Consider the following 22,554-nt stretch of genomic DNA (forward strand, 5'->3'; position numbering starts at 1 on the left):
TAGGCAGGAAAAAGCTGCTAAAGACTATAGGACAAAGATCTCACTTCACCATGGACCAACAGCACAGGAAGAAAACCTGTAATCTGTAGTACAACACAATAAGAGACACGAGTCAAAGGAACACATGCACCACCAAGACTGGAGCTATTAAAAGAGCATGAGAAGATTAAAGAAAGATCAAACGCTGCTGCTTCTTTTCTAATAATAGAATTGAATGGATTTTTCTGCATTATTGAGGTGTTTTGAACCAGAAATTTTGTCTCAAGTCCAGCTTTGCAGACAGGAAATAACTGAACTGCATTATCCAAGACTCCTTTAACAGTCTGATAGAGCAGAGTGTATTATAAGATACCACACGTTTGTCCTGTATGATAGGTCTCTCTTTACAAATAAAATGGTTAAATATTACACACCTTTCTCTCAGGATTTCAATTGTACTATACTGATACAATCACAAAAGACAATTAGTTCCTCAAAAGCAAAGCAGCTGCAATAATCCTAATGGACTCAATGCAAGAATGAAATGCTGTTGCTGTAGGACTAAATGCATCTAAGAAGGATGTTGCAATGATGTTACTTAATTTTACCCTTCTGTCACATTTAAAAAATACAGTGTATGGAGATTCTGAATGTAACACAAGTAAAAAGCACAGGCGTGCTCATCCTCAGAGCCTCTACAACTGGTGCTGGGCTTGACATGAAAAGTCGCAACACCTCTTTGGCTAAGAGAGACATCTATGTACAGAGCTTTCAAAAAAATTATTTTAAGCCTGCAATTCTGTTGTTCCCTAATAATGTACTTTTACAATTTCCCACCAGCCTCTGGAACATTTGTGTACTGCAATACATTAGAAGCTGGCATTGTGCATCAAGAAAAACACAGTATGGTGAAGCAGCTTGAACTTCAAATTTAATGGGCTCATTATATAAACCCTTAACTTTCTTAATGCATGTTAACAGTAAGAACACTGACAAGCATAATTTCAACCAAAATAGCACTGTACTAAAGCTTCTTTTCCAGCTGCTTCCCTTAGCAACTCATGTTCAGAGTAGAGTCAAAATAACGGGATTTATTTTACTTTTATCTTTGCTAGTATTTCAGCTCTGTTTAAAGACATGAAAGCAATTCAAAAGTGAGACTATTTTAAACCCACTGCAGTCATTTTTCATACCCAAGGGAATTATATTTGCTGCCGCTGCACTTAGATTTTGGGATTCAAATATCAGCAATAATGAGATCCTTTCAAAAAACCACCTTTAGAACAGCATTTAGGTATGACCCCAACCTAATTTTCATGAGGACCAAAGACTGTTCTGGCTTTTTGCTTCTCAAACCGTGCCTAGGGCTAATAAAGTACCTTGCTAATAGGCATGTGCTCAGTCCTCAGTGGGGAAAGTCAGTCATTTATGCAAATAAGTTAGTCAGCTTCTCTGCTCAGATTAATATATTCCCAGTCGCCTGCCTTAAAGGATAGGGATTGTTTGGTATTTCCATTAGATGACTCAAAACTAACTTCTCTACTTAAAAGAAGAAAAAAAGATCTGACAAAACTTGCAAGCAATCTTACACTGTGCTGTTATTCTTATAGTAGCTGAATCCTCCAAACAGAACTTCTAACATGGTGAAGTAAGTAGTAATTTTAATCACCATTCAGAAAATGAAGCATGCTGAGTGCTTTCTTAATACCATGAAACAAGCTGTTGAGATGTTTTATTTCTTTTTGATGTTTTCTGTTCAAAATTGCTAGAACAGTAACCTTCTAAGAGTAGCACAACATTCTCCAAGGCTACCTCAAAAGAACACATGAAGACATTCATCCTGGCAATCAAATCTAGTCTGCTGCGCTTTATGTGTGCCACACACAAACTTTAATTTCTGCCTGCAATACCTGACCACATTCGAGTACTAATCTGCAAGTGCATACCAACATTCACCATGCTTTCCTATCCACTTTGAGTATGTGGGATTTCTGAATTATTCATAAACACACAGGAAACAAGAGGGGTCACTCAACCTAGCTAGACAGGCTGCATTCCAGCAGCTTCATCATTCCTGCGTATCACTACACCTTCTTCCTCCCCCTGCATTAGAGCACTGTAGATCAATAGGAAAAACATTGACTCGTGGGAGGCCAACCAAGAGGTTTCAAATTCTTGGCAGTTGCATTTGGAAAAAAACAATTCTGGATTAACCCTCACAAATCAGCAAATACTTTCTCATCCCCCTTATACTGCTGTACATAGCTCTCTACCATTCCCTTTGTAATTTAAAAATCATTATATTTCCATGAAGAAGTGTGTACCTCAGTGCCAGTGTATCTCGTGGATGTTAGTTCATGTGTTAGTAATCAGCTTGGGAGCATGTGTATGGAAGAAAGCAGATGATTAGAGCAGATATACCTGAAAAAGCTCTACAAATAGTTTTTTTTTTTTTTTCAGTAAGGTAGCATTCCCAGGTACCAGGAAGGAGGAACATGAACTGGACTGCAGCTTGGGAAAGAAAACACATCTTTAACACACAGGTAGTCAGCTATTTGGAAAGGAACATCTGTGAAGCCAGTTCTGGAAGGATGAACAGTCCTCTAAAAGGAGACCTTCACTGCTACAAGCCAGACCCCTGCTGTCACGCAAGCAGCACAGTTAAACTTTGCTATTTTTCAGTTCACTTCCCCTATCGGTATGGCTCTCCACAGCAGCCCTTGTTCAAAGTAGGCTTAAGTGTTTTTTTTCTCCACTGTGTTTTCACTTCATTAAACGTTCTCATTTACAAAGAGAGAAGTTATTTTCTTATTGCTGGGAAACAAAGGCTGCTTGGCAGTGACTCAGTACTAAGAACTCACTCTCTCTGGAAAAGACCAAGAAGGCTTTAGTTACACAAGATTACAAATGAGGCTTATGGGGACTACAGACAACCCACCCAGTATGAGAGAGGCAGATTCAAACCTATGAATGAATGGCTGTATATCATCTGAAACACAAAAGTCTTCTATACACACATTTCTGGTCCTTGACAAATATGAGGTAATCAGCCTTATTTTTGACTTGTCTGTAAATCTTGGCCCAGTCTATGCCATCAAGATATGGCTAGTCAAATTTTCAAAGTACTGGGATGATGGCCCACTGCACAACTGGTATTTGTAAAAGTGGACATTAGATGCAAGAGACCTTCCTTACTACTTTCTTTAACACTGTAGAGAACACTGACTTATTTTAAAAGGGGGGTGGGGGGATAATAGAATTCAAGCCTTCCATTGCAATTTCTACTTTTAAAAAAAAAAGTGTTTAAAAGGTTCAAATTAGAACTAGAACACAATACGCTCCTCCAAAGCTTTTCCAGCAAGATTCACCAATGGTTAACCTGATGGCTATCACAGCAAGATCATCAAACAAAATGTTTGCATAACAACTTATTGCTGAACTGGATTTAAGCAATGAGAAAGTACATCGCGAAATACCTTGTGTGGAAGCCCTTTGTCTGAATTAAAAATGATAATCCTTCACCTGAATGAGAGTGGCTTCAAAGATTTTAAGAATCAAGACAAATTAAGCAGGCAGCAAGCATCCATTGAAAAGGAAGGCCCCATGTTCATCTTGGTTTTTTTTTGAAAAAAGAAACTAAATCCCAATGCCCCACATTTGAATACACATTATTTTTGGAACAGGAAACACTGCTCCACTCTATGAAGAGCAGAATTTCACTGAAGACAGGAAAAATCCAGCCTTTACAAACTGAGCTGTACTTGAGAAGGGTGTGAATAGCAGAGAAGAACTGGCAGAACATTCAATGACAGCCATGCAGATGGCTCTGAGGAGACAGCTGCATCATGTGATGGGATGTATTCCGGTGAATCTCTTAAAATGAGAACTGACTGACATTCACCTGGCAAATGGGAGGAGCCCCTTACCCTAAACTACAGGCAAAAAAATGTACAACTCTCCTTTCTCTCCATCACACTTTACTACACTAGCAACCGCATCCTGATCTTATTTTACTTTGTCTCTCTTCTATCCTCCCTCCATTACAGTCCAAAAGCATTTTACCCTGTTGTGGCACAAGTCACTCAGGAACAGGATATACTGTCTTCACCCTCTGTTCCCTGTTACAAGATGAAATTTGGCCTCTTAAGTATGATGACTATTAAGTATATCCAAGATAAAATAAATAACCTTTCTATAAGTTACACAGAAAAAAATCAATAGGACAAGTCAATATCAGTAAGACAAGCATTCTGCTTCATTCTAGAGGCTAAAAAGTTCTTGTTTACTACACAGGTGTAAAAAGTGCCATTGACCTAGGACTTTCTGATTAAATGATCATTAGTGTATTAAGAGTGTACAGCACTGGGAACAAGCAGGGCCTGCACTGTTCATATACAGTGTACTCAAGCAAAGCATTCCAAAGTAATTGTCCCAAATGGCCCAACTGCTTCTACTTTGCAGGAATACATCCCAGCTTTAAAGTTTCAAAATTATTTAGTCTAAAATTTCCATAAAGGGAGCTGTTAAAGTTTTATATAATTATGCATCAAATCCTTTGACTACAGTGGCTTTTTAGTTTTTGAAGTTTTTTTTGTGTGTTTTTTAAATATAGAACACACAAATACATATTATTATACAAATTATAAGACAAGTACCAACAAGAATCTGCTCTGCACAGATTCTGTTCATGAACTCTAATTGAAGGCTAATTTCTTCAAGAGTGAGAGAAGCAAACTTGAAAAATTCTCGGGTGTTCTCCAATGCAGTGAACAGAGCTTTCAGGTAGAGTATCTGGGAAGAAAAATTGTCAGTGGTTCAAGACCTTATTGCAGCATGATATTCAGATTCTTGTAATGCCGTATTTATGATATTGAACTGAAGTAGTGCTCAAATTTATAGCCCAGGTCTACACATCTTACAGTCAGAAGATCAAGGACCCAGCTGATTCAAGAGAGACTAACACACTGAATCAGTCGTGACCATATAGACATTACTGGATCCTGCACAGGTTTCGAAGTATTCCCTGTGCTTCAAACACCCACAAGTGTTGAACAACCTATGCTCTAAGCAGCCCATAGGACCCTACAAACACTGAAGGTCACTACAGAAACTGTTTCATTATCACCACCAGGGCATCAATTGACCTTGTTGGAGTATGAAGTGCCAAGATGACTTGCTGTTTACAGTATCCTTGTCTCTAAAAAAGCATTTGAAAGCCAGTCAAGCCAGTAAATTGAGCTTTCTCAGCTTGCCTCTCCATGTGTGGAATAGAAATGAAATTCCTCAGAAATTCTCTATGAAACCAGGAGCTGAGGGAAATGAAACCAACTATAAGCAGAGGTGGACAAGAAAACATTTATTTCCCTGGCATTGATCAAAGTCATTACATTCTTGCCACTGACAGCTCCTCTGTCACTCAGGAGTTCTGCAGAAAAGTTTTTATTAGGTGTACAAAAGCACATAATCCTTACTCCTCGTCTTCTTTTGATGCTCATACTTGTTTAAAAGGGTCCTCTTGATTTCATCAGGTTTCACTGAAAAGGATTTCAGACCCTACAGTGCTACGAATGACCCACTTATACCTTGCAAACGTCCACAGAGAAAGAGGGAGGATGAGAGATTTATTCCAGTACATTTAAATTCATCCCTCAGCTTAACTATATAAAGCCTTAGGTTTCAGTACTTTGTACAAAGAGAGCAAGACTGTTCTGTCCATTTTTACATTTAGCTGTATTAGAAGCCCATAGTACTTTTAAGTTAAGTAAGCATCCAGTTGTCTCGCACATTTCAAATATACCCTACTCCTAGATGGTATGAACAGAGCTAACGAAAGCCTGTTAAAGTAATCTTGTGGATGCCACCACAGAATAAACAATACCTATTTGTTCTACTAAATAGGTTAACAGGTCTGCCACATGCAAAGCAGGCACAGCAGTTTGCTGCTCAAATCCCAGAAACACAGCAAGAAAGCTTCTGACCTTCACATCTATTCTGCAAATTCCGGAAACAGAAAGCATCTAAAAGCAGTGAGGCCATTGCCTGCAACCATTACAAAATAACCCAGTATACAGACTAAACTCAAATTCAATAGCTACTTCATAATGTTGTATGAAGAGCTTTGATTCAATAAATTAAAAATCTCTATGAGTCAGGGAACAACACAGAAGCTGCTCTTGTGCTTTAGCTCAAATAAATTACTTTAGCTGACAGCATAAAAATTTAGAGACAATTTTTTGTTTGCTTCTGGATCACCATCACTCCAAACAGCACTTACCACCAGTCACCCAAAACACGTAGGGGATGTACACAGGGGAAGCAAAACAACCTTTCAGAATAGAGACTCTGTGGCTTTTAACATGCAACAAAGCTCTATTACGCATAACAGGAAGTATCAACGCTTATCTCCACGCAGCTCTATAGACACAGTCCAGGCTACTTCACACCCATTTAATCTCTTTGAAGTCTTCTGCAGTGTAAAAGGAACAGCTTCATGTTAAATTTCAGGTATAACAATAGTTTATACACACCGCCAATCACAAAAATAATGAAATACCACTGAAATGGTATTATAAATGAAACTGTACTCTCAATAGCTTGCAGTTAAGAGTACTGCTTATACAACACATCACACACCACCCTGGGTTTCAGACAACAGGACCTTTCAGGTGTTAACATTGCTACAAAGCACTTTCAAGTGAATGTAATAGCACTAACACAAATACTGGCATTTCTGTTCATACCTCTAGTTCAGGCAACATTTCCATGGTTACAGTGTTGATCACTATTGGCTTTAAGTACATTCCAAACACAGACCAAATGCATAGCTTAGCATTTTAAACAGCCCTAATAGCTACCCTGCAGGCTACTTCTTGTAAACTAGCTTTGAGCCCCCCGTGAGGTGTAATGGACTCACAAATATGCTATAGTGCCACCTGAAAACTTAGCAAGCATACTGTTCATTATACCATCCAGGTCGTTTGTAAAAGCAGTCCCTGAAACTGGATCTTCAAGCAATCTTGTCACAGCATCTGCACCACATTCTAAAACTTCAGCACCCATCTTAGAAATAGGTTTGCATTGCTTGTGCTTAAACTTCTTTCCTTTGAGGCCACCATGCATGGATAGTATCAAGAATCCTACTGAAGTCAAAATATTCTTACTGCACAAAACATCACCCCAAACCATGTGCACTTTGAGATATTATCTTAGCTGTCAATCACAGAATACTGTTTACAACAAGTACGCCTCTAGGTAGCTGTTGCGGAGAATGTTTTGTAGAAATTCATGCTAAGTATGCACTGACTAGATAAGATTATGCATATTAGTATCACCTTCATGAACAGGATTTAGAACTAATTATCTTCTACTGCTATTAAAAGTTATAGAAGACATCAAACCCAACCTCAAGAAGAAAGTAACAATTTCAGAAAAAATCCCTTTTCCTTGCAGTAATTTAAAAAGTTTACACACATTTCAGAGTTTTAGTTTACATTCTCTGTGAAGTATATGTGAACCAAGGAAGTGCTCATTTTTCTACCAGCATACAAATCAGAAATCAAAAGGATTTCAATCAAAGGCAGCTTATTGAAAGGATGCTCCATTCAGATCACACCTACAACTAAGTATCAGTAAAACTCTGAGCTTATCCAAGGAAATACTTGATAATATACATTCATAAAACATTCTTGACAAGTCTGAGTTATACTAAAAAAAGCATAGCATATTTGCTTAAGACTGCCCAAAACCAAAAGCAAGGTAGGGGATAGAAGAAAAGGCAAAAAGCAGGAGCAAGGAGTTACCGGGGGACAGGAACATCTGAAGCAAATTTCCTCTATATTGGAACATAAATGTGTAGGCTACAGAGCTAGTGAATCTCAGCTTCAGCATCCAGTGTTTTCAAGCAGAAATAAAGTTAACTTTAATATTTTAAAATGTCATTAAAATAATTTAGACCTTATAAATAAAGCAGGAGATTCAAAACAGGCTATGAAGCAATTTTCCAGATAAGTGGAATTTTACTGGTAAGTCACTGTTGAGTTATGCCACTGTGGTAACCAACTTACCAGACCAAGCAAAGAGCCTCTGCTTTCCTACACCAGAATAAACAGCCAGACACAGAAATGTCTATTCTCATGAGGGATGTGACCAGTCAAGCGACCCACATAGGGTCTTTCTATACAGATCACTACTTTATCCCCATCAGGGTACCCTTCCTGCATGGATACTATTCAATAGCTGGGCATTTTCTTTTCAGAAAAGTACTCACATAGAGAAGCTTTACTAGCAAAATTGTAGTGGCCTGATTGCTGCATACAGCTGCATGTAATGAAACTGGAAGGGGACTGCCTCTTAACCACTTAAGAACCATTTTGCTACATGCAGAGACACAACCTTCTTCTAGATAAAAAGTAAACTCTCCAATGATTATTCAAACTTTTGGTGGTAAAAGGTATACTGATTCAGCAGGCAAAAGAGTTTGGGGATAAAGAATCTGACCTGAAGACAAGGGCTAACATTCCCCCTTTTATCTGTAAAATATGATCTTTAATAACCACAGGCATGCCTCAATGGTACTTTAATTGGAACAGTGGTTTCTTTAAAACAGATACAAGTCATTTGTGGTTTGCTTAAATAAATTGGCACAACTGGAACTATGTAATACTTGATTCTTGCATGGGAAGAACAAGAATCATCCATTTGAATTGTCCATCTTCAGAGAACAATTGAATGACCAGGCTGGGATTTGAGGAAAAAGTGGATAGCCAGTTTAAGAGTTACACCTGCTTGCCTCCCAGACACTCACAAGAGGATCATCAATTTTCTTCCTCCTTTTGTCATAGTTTAAGAAGTCCAGAAAGCCAGGAAGAGCCCAAGGCATAGTGCCACTCCGCTAAAGAGTAAGCAAGACTAACTTCAACTGCAGTCTCCACACAGTCCTGAGACATGAATCTCTAAAATGAGAAGCTAGATTAGAGAAGTTGGGCAAGTACCACTCCTTCCTCCAGAAAAAAAAAAAAAGATTAAGGACAGCAAACCCAACCATGCTGAATGTAAATAAAATAATTTTAATCTTTCTTTCCTTTGGAGTCAGCTGGGAAAGCCTGATCACTCAGGTTAGGCTGGCTTGTGCCTGGGAGACCAATATCAAATTGCTGGTGAGAAAAAAAGCAACTGACATTGCTCTGGTCTAGGTTGAAGGCAGAACATCAAGGACAAACTTCATAGCCATGCTGCTGGAAGTTGCTCTTCAGTATACACAGACCTTAGCTGAATTAGTGGGGGCAGCAGCAATATCAGATTGACTTGCAATTTTACTTCAACTTGTTTCTATTAAACACACGTACAAAACTATTCTACAAAGAAAACGAGTGTTTGCTCTGCCTGCGTTCCAAGCAAGACAGATGGAAAACAGTTCCAGCCCAGAAGCCACATAGCTCTGAGCACAACTCATTGTTTGACAGAATGTGCCCCGCAATTAGAGTCAACTTCAGTAGTTTCTAGGATAGGAAACTTGGCTGCTGACCCCCATCACACAGGACATGACTGCTTTGCCTCAAGGTTAAAGTAGTACAGAGAAGAGGCTGACCTCCAAAAGAGCATCACAGTAAAGGCTGACAACAGGCCAGTGAAAGCTTAAATGCTTGGAGACCCACATGTGATCACTGGGAATACGGGCTATTCTCTAGCACTTCCTATTTCTCTGCAACAATGGCAATACATAAACCTTTACACAACACAGGAACATATCTTTCTTTGAAATTTTTAAGATACACATATCAAAATGACTGTAAACCATTAAGCTTGTTTTACCATTGCTTGTAAATAACCATTACTTGTCTTAGAGCAGCTGAACAATGACAACTATGTTCTGCATTGCTAAATGGCATCTCAAAAATGCACAGGATACTATTGCACTGAAAGCACAATTTGGTACTTAGCTTCCCCATTCTGTTCCAGTTAACAAAATTGCGTCCAATTCCTCTGCAGTCAGTTTTTACTTTAAAATTCAGCTGCAATCCTACCATGTCCACTGAGGATCTATTTTTGGAACAGTCAAATATTCCTTACTACTCTATTGTTCCATGTTCAACTCCCACTTTTAAGAGTCCTACAATTGGTATTCGTCACTTTGTTGGTCTTAAAATCACAGACACTTTCAATAAGCAGGTCTGTTAAAACATGTTTAACATCTGGAATATGTTAGGGTATTTTAAATAAAATTATTGCTGTGTAGACAAAATCTAATTTATGAGTGGGGGAGGAAAGCATGACTACAGCATAGGCTCAGAATTCCTCATTAAACCATTATCTGAAAGGTTAAAGACTTGTACTACCACAAAGAACAAAGTCTCCTGATCTCCATCCAGATCCACCACCCCCCCATGAAGGTTCAGTGAAACAGGTTTGACTTCATTGTCTCAGACTGCACCCACCAGGTTTTCATTTGGCCCAGACGCAGCTGGCCTCTAAGCACTCCAAGAGTGATTTCACTCTACCAAGAGTATAATCAGTACAGTGAAGAAAGCTTTGCCAAAAGCACATAATTCAAGATAAGTAGTATGGCTCAACCATAAAGGTCTTAGTTTGGCTTTTGGACCAGCAAAATATCAGCTTCCAGGTAGAGAGCAGCTGTACTCTACTAAGCAAACCAATCACAATTTATTAAGTACATCAATTAAATCTTGACCATTCACTAATGTCAATGGAATGTCATAAAAATGAGGTATGATAGGGTCTGGGGCCTGCAGACAATTTACCTCTTAAGCTAGGAAGTTAAATGTAAGATATAAAGAAAAAAGTCTCAACCTTACATGCATGTCTCATGTATCAGGAGATCCTCAAAAAGTTAGAAATTCGTGGTGGAATATCAACAGTACAGAACAACAGTGGTTCCTCATATGGAATCATCAACTATTAAACAGGCTAAGACTCATCACCATGGAAAACAATAATTTAAAAACTGAGGGAGATATCTTACAGATCTAACAGGGCAAGCAGCACAAAGAAAGTGAGTAGGGTTTTACTGCCTCTTCCAACACAAGGAGCAGGTGGTGTGAAGCTGAGCAAGCAGGAGTCAGGCTCTAGATAAAGGATATATCTCTTGACAGAGTGTGTCATGAAGCACAAACTCCTGCTGGAGGGTGTCACAACAGAGTTACTTGGCTCCAGAAAGGAATTGGGCAGGCACAAGGAAAAAGCACATGCAGTGCTATTACAGACAACGGGCACATTCTGGACCAGAAGGGCTGTCAAGACACATTGCTGTAGGATGAAAGAGTATCCTGAGAGAGTGTTACCATATGTTTATCTCATTCTTATCCTCCTCCCTAGAGGCAGATACTGCCCTTAGCCACTGCCAGGTACATAGCACACTAGCTAGATAGGCCTTATCATGCTATTCAGTACTATGGTTCTCATTAAGAGATAGAATACAATCCTTTTCCCCACATCCAAATACATTATTAAGATATCAATAACCAATATATTAATACCACTGCGAGATGCATCATTGGCATGTTAAGGTGGTACAGCTTCTGCACCCCTGAATCTGCTCCCCAATAAAATACAGAAAGATACCACCTAGCTTCAGAAGATAAATCAATTAAAAAAAACAGTCAAGATTCCTTTGATTCTCTTCTAAAAAGCAATTAAAAATCACAGACTATAGACAAATCAGTTCTGTGTTCTTTACCCTCCTTTGCAGCAAAGGCAGACAAACAAAAGCAAGAATCAGTTTAGTCAACAGAACAAACAAGTTCAAGAGAAATCGCTTTAAATTCTGTTCATTACAACATCAGTGGCTGCACCATGCAGACCATGAAACACTTCAATAGAAATACGTAATTTCATAGAGCCATGAATTCAGTAATGAAGAATTTATCCACAGGTCAATGAATTGCAGAGCAAAGAGAGAGGTTTGCAAATTAAGTAGTATAATTTACAGACTGAATGAAATAGCCAGAAAAATGTCCTTTGGAAAGGATTCTGCTGACTGATGTTCCTGAACTGGAATTAATGTCTATGGCATTCACATTTTACACTAAATGAAGAGACACAATGCACTTGAGAAAGGAAGTGCTCTCATCAGGAAACTAACTGTTCCCCTTCTGTTGTGGCATAAACAAATATAAATGACACATTGCCAACCTGACCATTACCAGAGAAATATTCATTTTCACAAAATGAGATCTATTATTACCAAAGCAATATGATATAATATTACAGCAGCAGTAGGCAAGGCAGAAAGTTATCAGTCACAGAAAGGCTGAAGTGTTAAGAGGTTTGCAATGTGGTTTTCAACAGATTGATCTGCATATATTCCAAAAAGCATCTATACTCAAGTTTTGAGAATATAATGTCAGAATGAAAACAGTTGTAATTATCCAACAAGTAATTCAAAACATACATAACCCCACAGATTTAAATATGTAACTTCATAAATCTGACCATGACAAAGTCTTGAAATGCTAATTTAAGAGAAACCAAATGTATATAATTAAGAATTAAAACAGTTTAAATAAAAATTCATTTTTAATATAAATGGGTAGCTTCTCTTTGCTCCCTCCCACAACCCCTCTGCTGTCACCAGAGTTAAAGCTGTTAGGTTCCAAGAGCCCTATGATATTTTTATATTCAAATTTACTGAAATATAGTCCCCAAACCTTATCACCATAAAGTAAAACTGAAGAGGAATCCCAGACAGAAAATGTTCAAATCTGAAGTTTAATACATGAATACAAAGCAAGAATGCCGACCAGTCAGCTCACATGCTACCCCATTAGATCATACTAAATACCTTTTTTTAATTTTCATTTTTCTAAGGTAAGGACAGATCCCCTTTATGCCAAAGCAACTCACAGAATCCACAACTGCAAGCCATTAAGCACAATTTGCAAATACTTTGCACTGCTACATAATACCAGGCCTGAAGACCAAGTTTCTAATGGTGCCTTCATTTACTGTTACAGCAACAGGCTTTGGCATTTTTCAAACTGCAGATCCCTAATTATTTCCCCATGGAATCAAGGGCTCCTGCAGCACAACATGTACTGACAAATGCCCTGCTGACTTGCTTCTTCTTTCTTGTGGCCAGCTGCCATCAGCTCACTAACAGTGCAGGAGGCGATGAGCACCTGCTCCCACAGAGGTGCACATCAGCCTTAAACGAGCCTGGTGAGGAGATCAGACTGACAAAGTATTTATTTTCCTTTTTTTCCAAGACAGCTTTTCACCAGACTATCTTCCTAAACAGGCTTGCTGATGAACATGCCTTTGCAGGAAAGCAACAAGAGTGAGCTGGTACACCAACTTTGCTATAATAAGAAACCACATACTTGGTTATGTTTCTCTGACTCTTAGAAGAAAGAGCCCATGAACCGCAACCTGAAAAACTCTGTGGACTGGGCTGAAATCAGCATTACTCAAGCAAAAGCAATGCAGAGAAAAGCCAAGACCTCGAGACCTGATCTCAAATTTTGATGGCTCATTGCTTGCTTGTACTCTTTTGGCAACGCTGCCCCACGCTGCAGTGGAACCCAGACAATGCCAGCCAGTCCTTCCATCACAGGCTGCCACCATTATCTTCCACCAGCATGAGGTCTTGGCATGACTCTCACATCAAACATCACTGATTACAAGTGAAACAAGCTGCATGTGAATTGACTATGAGAAAGCCGAATTACTAACTTACATGTAATAGGCCCTACTTAACATTTTACCTGAGCTGCTAACCTGAACTGTCTTAACTGTACCACAAAAATGAGATAAAAAGAGTTAATAATTCAACTTAACAGCCTAGTGCTTCATTTAGAATATATACACAGTAATTTTAAACTACATGAAAAACTGGAAGACAAATTCACTTGGGAGAAAAGAAAATAGACTATTTAAGACTAACCTGTAATTAATTTTAACTTGAGCTAATTAACAGATTTCCCTGCAAATTCTCAGAAGATTTATTCTTTATTCAAAATGCAACAGTTTTAAGATTGCATCACCGCCCTCCTTCCAGAAACATACTGAACGCAAACTAAGTGCAAAGCAAAACCAATCTTGGTTACAAAAATCACAATGAATACCCCTCAATTCTGCATTCCAAAATCTGGACTCTGAATGTGCTTTATGGGAAGTCCTCAGGGGTTGTCTGCAATCCCTCAAGGCTCTCTTCTACTCCCTCTTTCACAGTGTGCTTGTTTCCTAAAAGCATAGCAGCTCAAATATTCTGCTGTAAAACAGCAGTAAGAGCTCCACAGGAACAGGAAGCACAGATTGCTCAAGCTGGAGGTACACGTAACTGCCTATACCATACGGAAACACCTCATTCTACATCTGCAGCTGACGTCTCTGATCTCTAAGCAACCCCTAGCTTCTCATTGGACATGTTTTTAAAATTAACAAAAAAAATACAGCATGTCTCTTTCCCACAGGGTTCTGAATGCTTCTTAATGGCTAACCACATGTTAAATTACAAGCATGAAGTTATACCTTTTCCAGATCTTAACTACAGTATCACGGGTGTCTAGGACTCCACAGAATGTGTTAACCACTTCCTTTCTGCCAGATTCCCACATGTTTTAAGATTTTTAACTCAAAGGTAACATCATTTGGATGATCAAGAGATCCTAGAGCAGCACTTCACACCAGTCTCAGAGCTAAAATACCTGCAAAGGGTGAAAAGCTGGGAGTGCTTTCAGAACAAAGTAACAAGAACTGTTTTAATACATATTTTTCTTCTTTTGACACCTTTCAGAGTTTGACAGTAGTGGTTGTTTGGCTTTTAAAGTGTAAAAGACTTGTTAAAAAAACTGACTAAAAGCATTTGGTGAACAAGAGAACTGCAGCTGTCAGCTACAGTCAGGTCATGTGTTTGCCCACAAAAAACAGGAAACAGCTAGCCATGGAAATGTCTAAGCAGGCCATGAAAAAACATGTAAATTGCACAGTAAGCAGGCTGCTAAGTCAATATTTTTCCCTAGTGCTCAACTTAACTCTTATATTTGTTAACCATGGCTCATTCCAAACAAGTGGCCAAAAATTCATTTGTTCTTACAATGTGTGCTACCATGAGACCATCAACAATGACATAAACGGCAGCTAAAACTGAAGACACTTAAAAAAAAAGAGAACCCATACTGTTCCACCGCAGTTTTACCAATGCATTTCCAACAGTAAATAAGCCTGAATTTTCAACAAAGACAGGAAGCAAAGTAGATGAGAGTCTGGGAGTCATACAACAGAAGGGAAAACCGCCGAGCAGTTTCAGGAGCGGACACTCAGTTTGCTCCCTTCCCTAGGCTTTAAGTATCCAAGACAAATCCTCAAGAAGGTGCATCAGGGGAATAAACTACCTCTCTACACATTTAAAGCCTACTTGGTGCTTTCAGAAGCACCTGGAGAATGGCTTCCTTTTTCTCATTGGCCTCTCAGCCTCTCTTCACACAATGTGTGGAATGCATTTTTTCCAAGAAAAAGAAAATGAGACTAGAAGGAATAAAAACTTTAGGGATTTATGAGCAGGTGTGGCACCGAACTTGATACATTTATTTGTTTTAAATTGCATTTTAAAGTAATAACCTTTAAAATGAAAAGATGATGTACTGCCTGATCAGAAAACTCATTACAATCTAGATCAAGGGATTATACTTTGATTTGTCAATATGAAAAAAATGGATAATTTTTTTCTAATCTACTCTATCATTGAAGCGTATTTATGCCATCTACAATCTTACTACTTCCCTGTAATTTAGAAATACTTTAATTCATGGAGATTTACCTTAAACACTATTTTTTTCAGATCTGTAAAATCAAAGAAAGCCAGTCAGCCTGTTGTGCAAAAGCAGTAAATTTGAGCCATTAAAATTACAATATAATCAAAAGAGCACTACACTATTAAGAAAGATTCATGCTTTAGATATTCTATCAGAACAAAGGAAAAACATGAGGGTTTTTTGGTTTTTTTTAAGGATTTTGATGAGAATACGTAGTTTAGAAGGAAGTAGTTTTCAGCCTGAAGGCAGTGCAAGATTAATTGCAGTTTTGATTTTAAATTAAGAATTAAATGCATTATTTCCTCAACTGCAAGCTCCTGACTGATGACTAGTTTACCTACAGACTTCTCTTCTTTCTTTGGCACCAGCAGAAGCCAACAAATGCCAAAAACTTTAACAAAGTGGAAACATTATTTTAGGTATTCAAAAGACTGCAAAACACCTTTGAAAGTCTGTCTCCTGTCACAGGCAGATTTGAAAAAAAATAATCATAGTTTTCACAAAGCCACAAGTTCTTAAAATCTACATTAATTTGACTAAATGTACAGGAAAGGTTTAGAGCACACTTGCTGTGTTCAGTCATGTTACTATTCATATTTGTTTCTGAAACTAAGTAATTTGTGGCTGTAAATAGGACATTTTCTGAACAGGCTGAAGAGCAATACATTTTCCACAGAGCTTCCAGAAACTAAAACTAACCACCCCTCTGGTCAATAGTTCAATTCAATGTGGGTTTTTTTCAAATATCTTACTTATTTTCCATTTGCATGAATTCTGCCTTTGGAATGCAACAGTAGCTGATTATTCATTATTTAAATTTACTTTGGAAATTAAACTCATGGGGAATTATCTAATGCATGTCAGACTAAAAATGAGCTGTGAATCTCCAAAGTTAATTTTAGCCTCATGCGTGTTAAGAAAGGTTCAAGTTCTTAACTGCCTTTTAACATTAAGAATTACTTATTCAGCAAAGTCCGTATATTACTTTAAATGTAATCCTCTTTAAGCCAATATAAAAAATTGAATCTAAAATCTTTAAAGTTTTATAAAAGCAGCTTCTCAGTTCTTCTCCAGTATATTTAACCTTGGTAACTTGACAAGCAAGTCTACGTAAACAGCTATTTTTCCACATTTCAGCTGCTTCCAACATTATGTAAACTTCAACATGAACAGGAGGAAAACAAGGCAAGATTCTATGTAGTCCGATGAACAGCTGTGCAAGTTGTTGTCTGTTTTTTGGTTGTTTTTTTCTTAAAAAATATATACATACACACAGAGAGTTTTCAAGAAGTAGATTATGACAGATATGCAACTGAGCATCCAAAAGTCATCATGTCAGCACTGGTAACCATTTGGTGAAACCATATTGCCTGTGTTAGGCATGTCAGACTGAATCGTGGTAATTTTTAGCCCACGATTCTAGAATCTTTCCAAGTGCAGGAGATAGTTTCATTAAAAGATTTGCATCCACTTCTTACTGTTTTTAAAGCAACTTAGATATTATCTGGAACTACACAATTTGCCAGTAAAAGGAAATCTTCAAGGGAAATGGCTTCTATTACATTTTACTTAGCTTGCCTTTAATGATAAAGGAAGGCAAGAAGCATGCAGCAATGGACCTCCTAACTCTCTACAAACAACAGTACTTCAACTCTCTTGCAGACTTGAGAGGTAAGGTGTTGTGCCTTGAAGTATACTGTCATAGAGATATGTTAGGGTTCAACAGATGATTTCTGGAATTCAGTGAAGGAGCATAAGAGAGAAATTTATTTTCAACACCAATTCAACTTAGAAAAAGAATTTTCGCTGTGTCTATTTTAAAAGTCTTTGTATCATAATTATCTGCAAAACACTTGTCTTGCCAATCTTGGTTTAGATCAAAGTGGAATTAAATCCAGGGGTTTTTTTGTCTTAATATAGCTGTGCTCACCCTTCACAGAGAGAACAAAGTTCTCTCAAAACACACTAGAGCAGCATGAATGGAATGCTGATTGTACTTACTCTCCCTCAAGTACCTCTTTGAAACCAAGGAAAGGAAAAGCCGGTAAATAGGAAGTTTGTAGTGTAAATGACCCATTCTGCACGTGGCATTCACTTAGTTGATTGTAGAAAAGAAGAATTTTATGCTGATTTCTCTATCCAAAAGCTAAATATTAGTTTGACTCAATGAGTTCAAATTTGTAATTGGACACCCAGGAAATCTTTACAGTCCACATGGGCTTCATTGACATTGGTGATCTTCATTACTACGCTATAGAATTAATTACCTCTTCAATTCCATAAAACTCTCAGGGAATTATTTTCCAAATAAAATTTTTGAAAGTACTCCCATGCAACAAGACCCAGACTAGAAACAGTGATTTTTGTTAGACAACTCAGCATAAAGAACACTGCTGCCATATTGACCAAAGGTTTCTTCGAGAGGCTTTTTACTGACAGCTGAGCGGCTCTGGTACATGGGTTTAAACCTCTACTTGAAGACATATTCTCTCAAAGGTTGGGTGCAGATAAGAGAGGGACAGAGAAAAATCAAACAAAACACATATTGTTAAAGTCATTTGTTGGGTGCCTTAAATTCAAGCTTGGTATATAGCAGGATGTGTTCCTCATTTCAGAAGAAATGCTAGCACTATTAAAATAAGTTTATAGCACTTTTTTGTTGAGAATACACAACATGCTACTTCCACTTTAGTGAGCACAAGATTTGACACAAATATTCCTTCCAGAAATACTTCAACTTACACAATCAGTATTCAACCAAGGGAAAAGGGTAACAAAAAACGTCAAGCTATCATATGCTGTTTATATTCTTTAAAGAATTTGGCTTAGAGAGGCACTTCTCTATGTACATCAGAAAATGCATGAACAGTTTTGATAGATCACCACCAGGCATTTTACAAGTTTTAAAAACCAATAACAGATGTGACATGGCAGGAGGATGTTCATCCAGTGATCACATTCTGAACAAGTTCAAGTGATAACTTGCTGCCCTGACATAGACAAAATAAATCATACATATCACCGCTAATCTAAACTACTAGTCTCAGAAAGCATCCTGTTCAGCTGTTTCTTTTTATAAACATTCTTCTTAGTTCACTGTTTTAATTTTTCAACTATTGTTTTATCCTAGTTGCATATGTAGCCTAGCCTCTTTCTTTCCAAAGGAGAAAAGCCTTCATGTAAGAAAAGACCTAATGTTTGTTAAAGATTATTCTTCAAATATTATCCCCAAGATATATAACAGTTTGAGAACTCAAAGTTAATATTAATATTGTCAGAAGTGTTTCTAATTACACCCAATAAAGCATTGAGAAAAATCCCGATGTCAGCATTGACTCAGAATAGTCTTAAAGAAATTAAAAATTTTCGCCTTCGATTCAACAGCAAGGTGAAGACTCCTCAGTTCAGCAAACAGGCAGAGACTTTTGTTCAAGAAACTCATTTTGATTGACTGATCTACGAACAAGAACCAGTATACTTCACTGAAGGCTAAAGTTACACACACAATCAAATTTAAATATTAGAAACCATCTGAAGCCTAGCTGTCAGAGTGTAGTAAGGTCCTAAAAGACCTTAAACATATCACAGTCAGATTCTTCACTACTCATGAAAATAACCACTCTCTGCCTTGAAGTGTTTGCAAGAGCAAGACCTGCATGTGTAATACTGGAGGCAGCTTTAGGAAAAAGATAAAAAGAAATTTAAGTATTCCCTCTAGAGCAATCTAATCCTTTTTTTGCCCTGTGACTCTGCTAAGGATCACTTTGTAAGGAACTCTGCACTCCAAACCATGTGATCTATCTAAATATTTACACTATGAACACTATTAAAACTCCCCTCTGAAGCCATTAAACTTAGTATGTTCAGCAAGTGAAACAAAACCATTACTATTTAGATTATTATTTAGTTCTAACTGTTTTTATCAGGTAGAAGCTGACCTGACTGCTCTCCTCAAGTGCTCTTTAGCTCATGAGAGCCACACAGCTGTGGTTTTGGTTGAATATACTTAAAAATGTCAAATACCTACTTCCTTTCTGTTTTCTAAAAGAAAAAAAGGGAGGGAGAGAGGGAGAGAGAGAAGAGGAAACTTAATTAGGCTTTGGGTTTGGTTTTTTTGTGTTACTATTTGTAACATTAGCACACAAATTAGCAACTATGCACCCAAGAGGCTTTTTGTTCATCTTGGCTTCCTTAGCAATCTTTTTTTCCCCTCCCCCCAAAGTATTACCAATGCTCAGAATGCTCTCTCCTCTTTTGTTCAGGCTTATCCTTGCTTTCAAGGCTTTCTCTGTGCTCTCTAATCCTGTAAACTCTATACCGATGAAGATGCAACAACAACAATCTTTTAATCAACACACTTGACACTTTCTCCCATGCTAGAATAGAGTGCCCCCAGTAATCAACTGGGAAGTATGCCTTGAGCCTACTTTTGCTCTAACTTAAAATACATCTATGAACTATATCTAAACTTTGGGAGAAAAAGAGAACACATTATGTAAAAAAAACCACCCACACCTCTAGGTAGAGAAGAAACCATCAAAACACATACCTCTCATATTTTCTATATTATTTCAGATTTCTATGTTCTACAGTACCTACTAAACAGAGTCCAGTAAGTATTTAGCAATACAAGGAACCGTCAAGGAATAAAATTACAGCAAAAATTAATACTTACTGCCATAATTAACTCAAAAGGGTGTTTATACACCCGTACGGGGGATTGATACTTCTGCACCATAGCTGCAGTCAGTAAGATCAACTCAAACCTGAAAAAGAAATTTTTAAAACAATCTGTCAAATGTGGGAAGCCATTTTCAATCTTCTCTTACAATTATACTGTGCATGATACCATGCTAGCAATTCTACAGGAAATCCTTCACGATTCCTTGACAACTTTTTTTTTTTTTTTTTTGGAAGATCCAGTGGCGCCCTAAAACACTATGTATATTTTTGTCAGAAATGACTTATCATTTCTTCCAAAGACAACACAAAATTAGCCCATTTTCAGTCCAGTTTTAGTAACAGATCTTCAACACTTTATGACGCTTCATCAGGATGGTGAGATATCCTGTGCTGCTGCTGCTGAGAATCAAACATTGACATCATACCAGCTAAAGGCAGAAAAGGATTGCCCAGTCCCACAGCACGGTTAAGTGGGCTGCCTTGCTTATAGGTCATTCTGAACTGGGACCGGGTTAAAAAAAAAAAAAGGTTAAAAAATATAGCAAGTGTTAAAACTCCTTGTTTTCAGAAAGAAAAAAAAAAATGGCTCATTACAGCACTCTGATATAAGGCATTCCTTCATCATTCCCAAATCACATTAAGACTTTTGAGAGACACTTAAGAGCTAGCTGGGGAGAAAAACTTAGAGAAACTACAAACATTCCAGTACATGGCCAGAAAAAAATCACTAGCAAAACAGACAGGCGTTATTCCAACAGCTTTCTGTCTGCTTTCCTCAGCAAAGCGTTTGACCCAAACTCTCTTGAACGCAATTACACTTATTGAAAAATACTGGCAGTAGCGCTTGCAGATGAAACCACGGGCTGCTAGCCAGACTCGTTTCAGCAAGAGATGGCTTTATTACAAGAAGTTATTTTTACTTTTATTTTTTAACGTGTCCCCACGTTATCTACAGTGCTTCTGGAAAGCTTTATCAGCTCCAGCCACAGAGCACGGCAGCTGGGCACGGCAGCTTTTCAGACAGAAGCAGCCAACAATAAATCCAAGAGTCACAAGAAAGTTCACCCGACATCCTATTCAAGAGAGGAATTTACCCATGACTACCCTGCATTTTAAAAAAAACCACCTGAATCAGCAAGAAAAGCCGCAAACCCTCTCTAATCCTTGGGCAAAAAGAGTTACACAACAAAGAAACTCAACGTTTCCTTTCACCGCTCGCCAGGACAGCGCTGCCTTCGCCCCGCCGTGCCCCCCCTCCGGCCCGGCGACACTCCGGGGAGGGGACGGGACCCGCCGGACACCTGTGACTGCCCCGCTCCGGGAGACACCGGCGCTGCCCCCCCGAGGGGATCCCGACGGGGCCGCCCGGCCGGGGGACGGGACGGGACGAACAGGAGAGCCCCGCGGCCGCGGCGCCGCCGTGACCCACCCGAGGGCCGCTACCCGCCCCCCACCAACAGACGGGGCGCGCCGACCGCCCCTCGGGGCTCACCGCGGGGCCCCGGCCCGCCGCCGCTAACGCTGAGGAGAGCGGGCAGGGGGCGGACGGCGGGAAACTGGCCGCGGGGGACAGCAAGGGCGGCGGTGGGGCTGAGGGGAGGGGGCGCCCGGGGGAAGGAGAGGGGGACGGGAACGCAGGGGGCAGGCAGGGGGCAGGCACCCGCGCGGCGACCCTTACCGCCTCCCGTCACGACGGCCGGCCGGGCTCTGGCCTCATGCCGGCGCGGGGCAGCGCCGCCGCCGGTTCCGGCGGGGGAGGGGCGCCGGGCGGCCGCCGGGGCCGTCGCCGCCGCCTGTTGTTACTAGTGACAGGGCGGGGGCGGGGCTTGGCCCGCGGCCAGGCGCTGCGCATGCGCGGCCACCCAGCGGGAAGGCGGGGGAGGGCTGCGGGAGTTTTACCCCCCTTCCCCCCCCCCCCTCCTCCTCCTTGGCGCCTGCGCACTGTGGCCGGTGGGCTCCGTGGGGCGGGGGGGGGGGAAGCGCATGCGCAGTGTGAGGTGTGGGGTGCCCACGGCAGCGTGGGGGTAGGGTCCCCCTCAGGCACGCGGGGCACCCCCAAGGGCGGGGGCAGTGGGACGTGTCACCTCTCTGAGGGCACCTCCCCTTCCCTCAGCCTCCCCGGGCA

At 39.6% G+C, this 22,554-nt stretch overlaps 1 protein-coding gene across 1 annotated transcript in view; it reads right to left on the minus strand.

Moving 5' to 3' along the window:
• The window catches only part of SEC14L1 (SEC14 like lipid binding 1), a 42,921-nt gene extending 20,700 nt beyond the window's left edge, over positions 1–22,221 (minus strand). Inside the window, exons 1-2 of the mRNA XM_049812268.1 lie at positions 22,108–22,221; positions 20,422–20,512 (exon numbers count right to left, since the gene is read on the minus strand). Of these exons, the coding sequence (XP_049668225.1) occupies positions 20,422–20,484 (63 nt within the window). The 5' untranslated portion in view covers positions 20,485–20,512; positions 22,108–22,221. The remainder of the gene's footprint in view (positions 1–20,421; positions 20,513–22,107) is intronic.
• Positions 22,222–22,554: the final 333 nt, after the last annotated feature.

Source organism: Accipiter gentilis, chromosome 10, assembly GCF_929443795.1.
Source record: "Accipiter gentilis chromosome 10, bAccGen1.1, whole genome shotgun sequence".
Classification (NCBI taxonomy): domain Eukaryota; kingdom Metazoa; phylum Chordata; class Aves; order Accipitriformes; family Accipitridae; genus Astur; species Astur gentilis.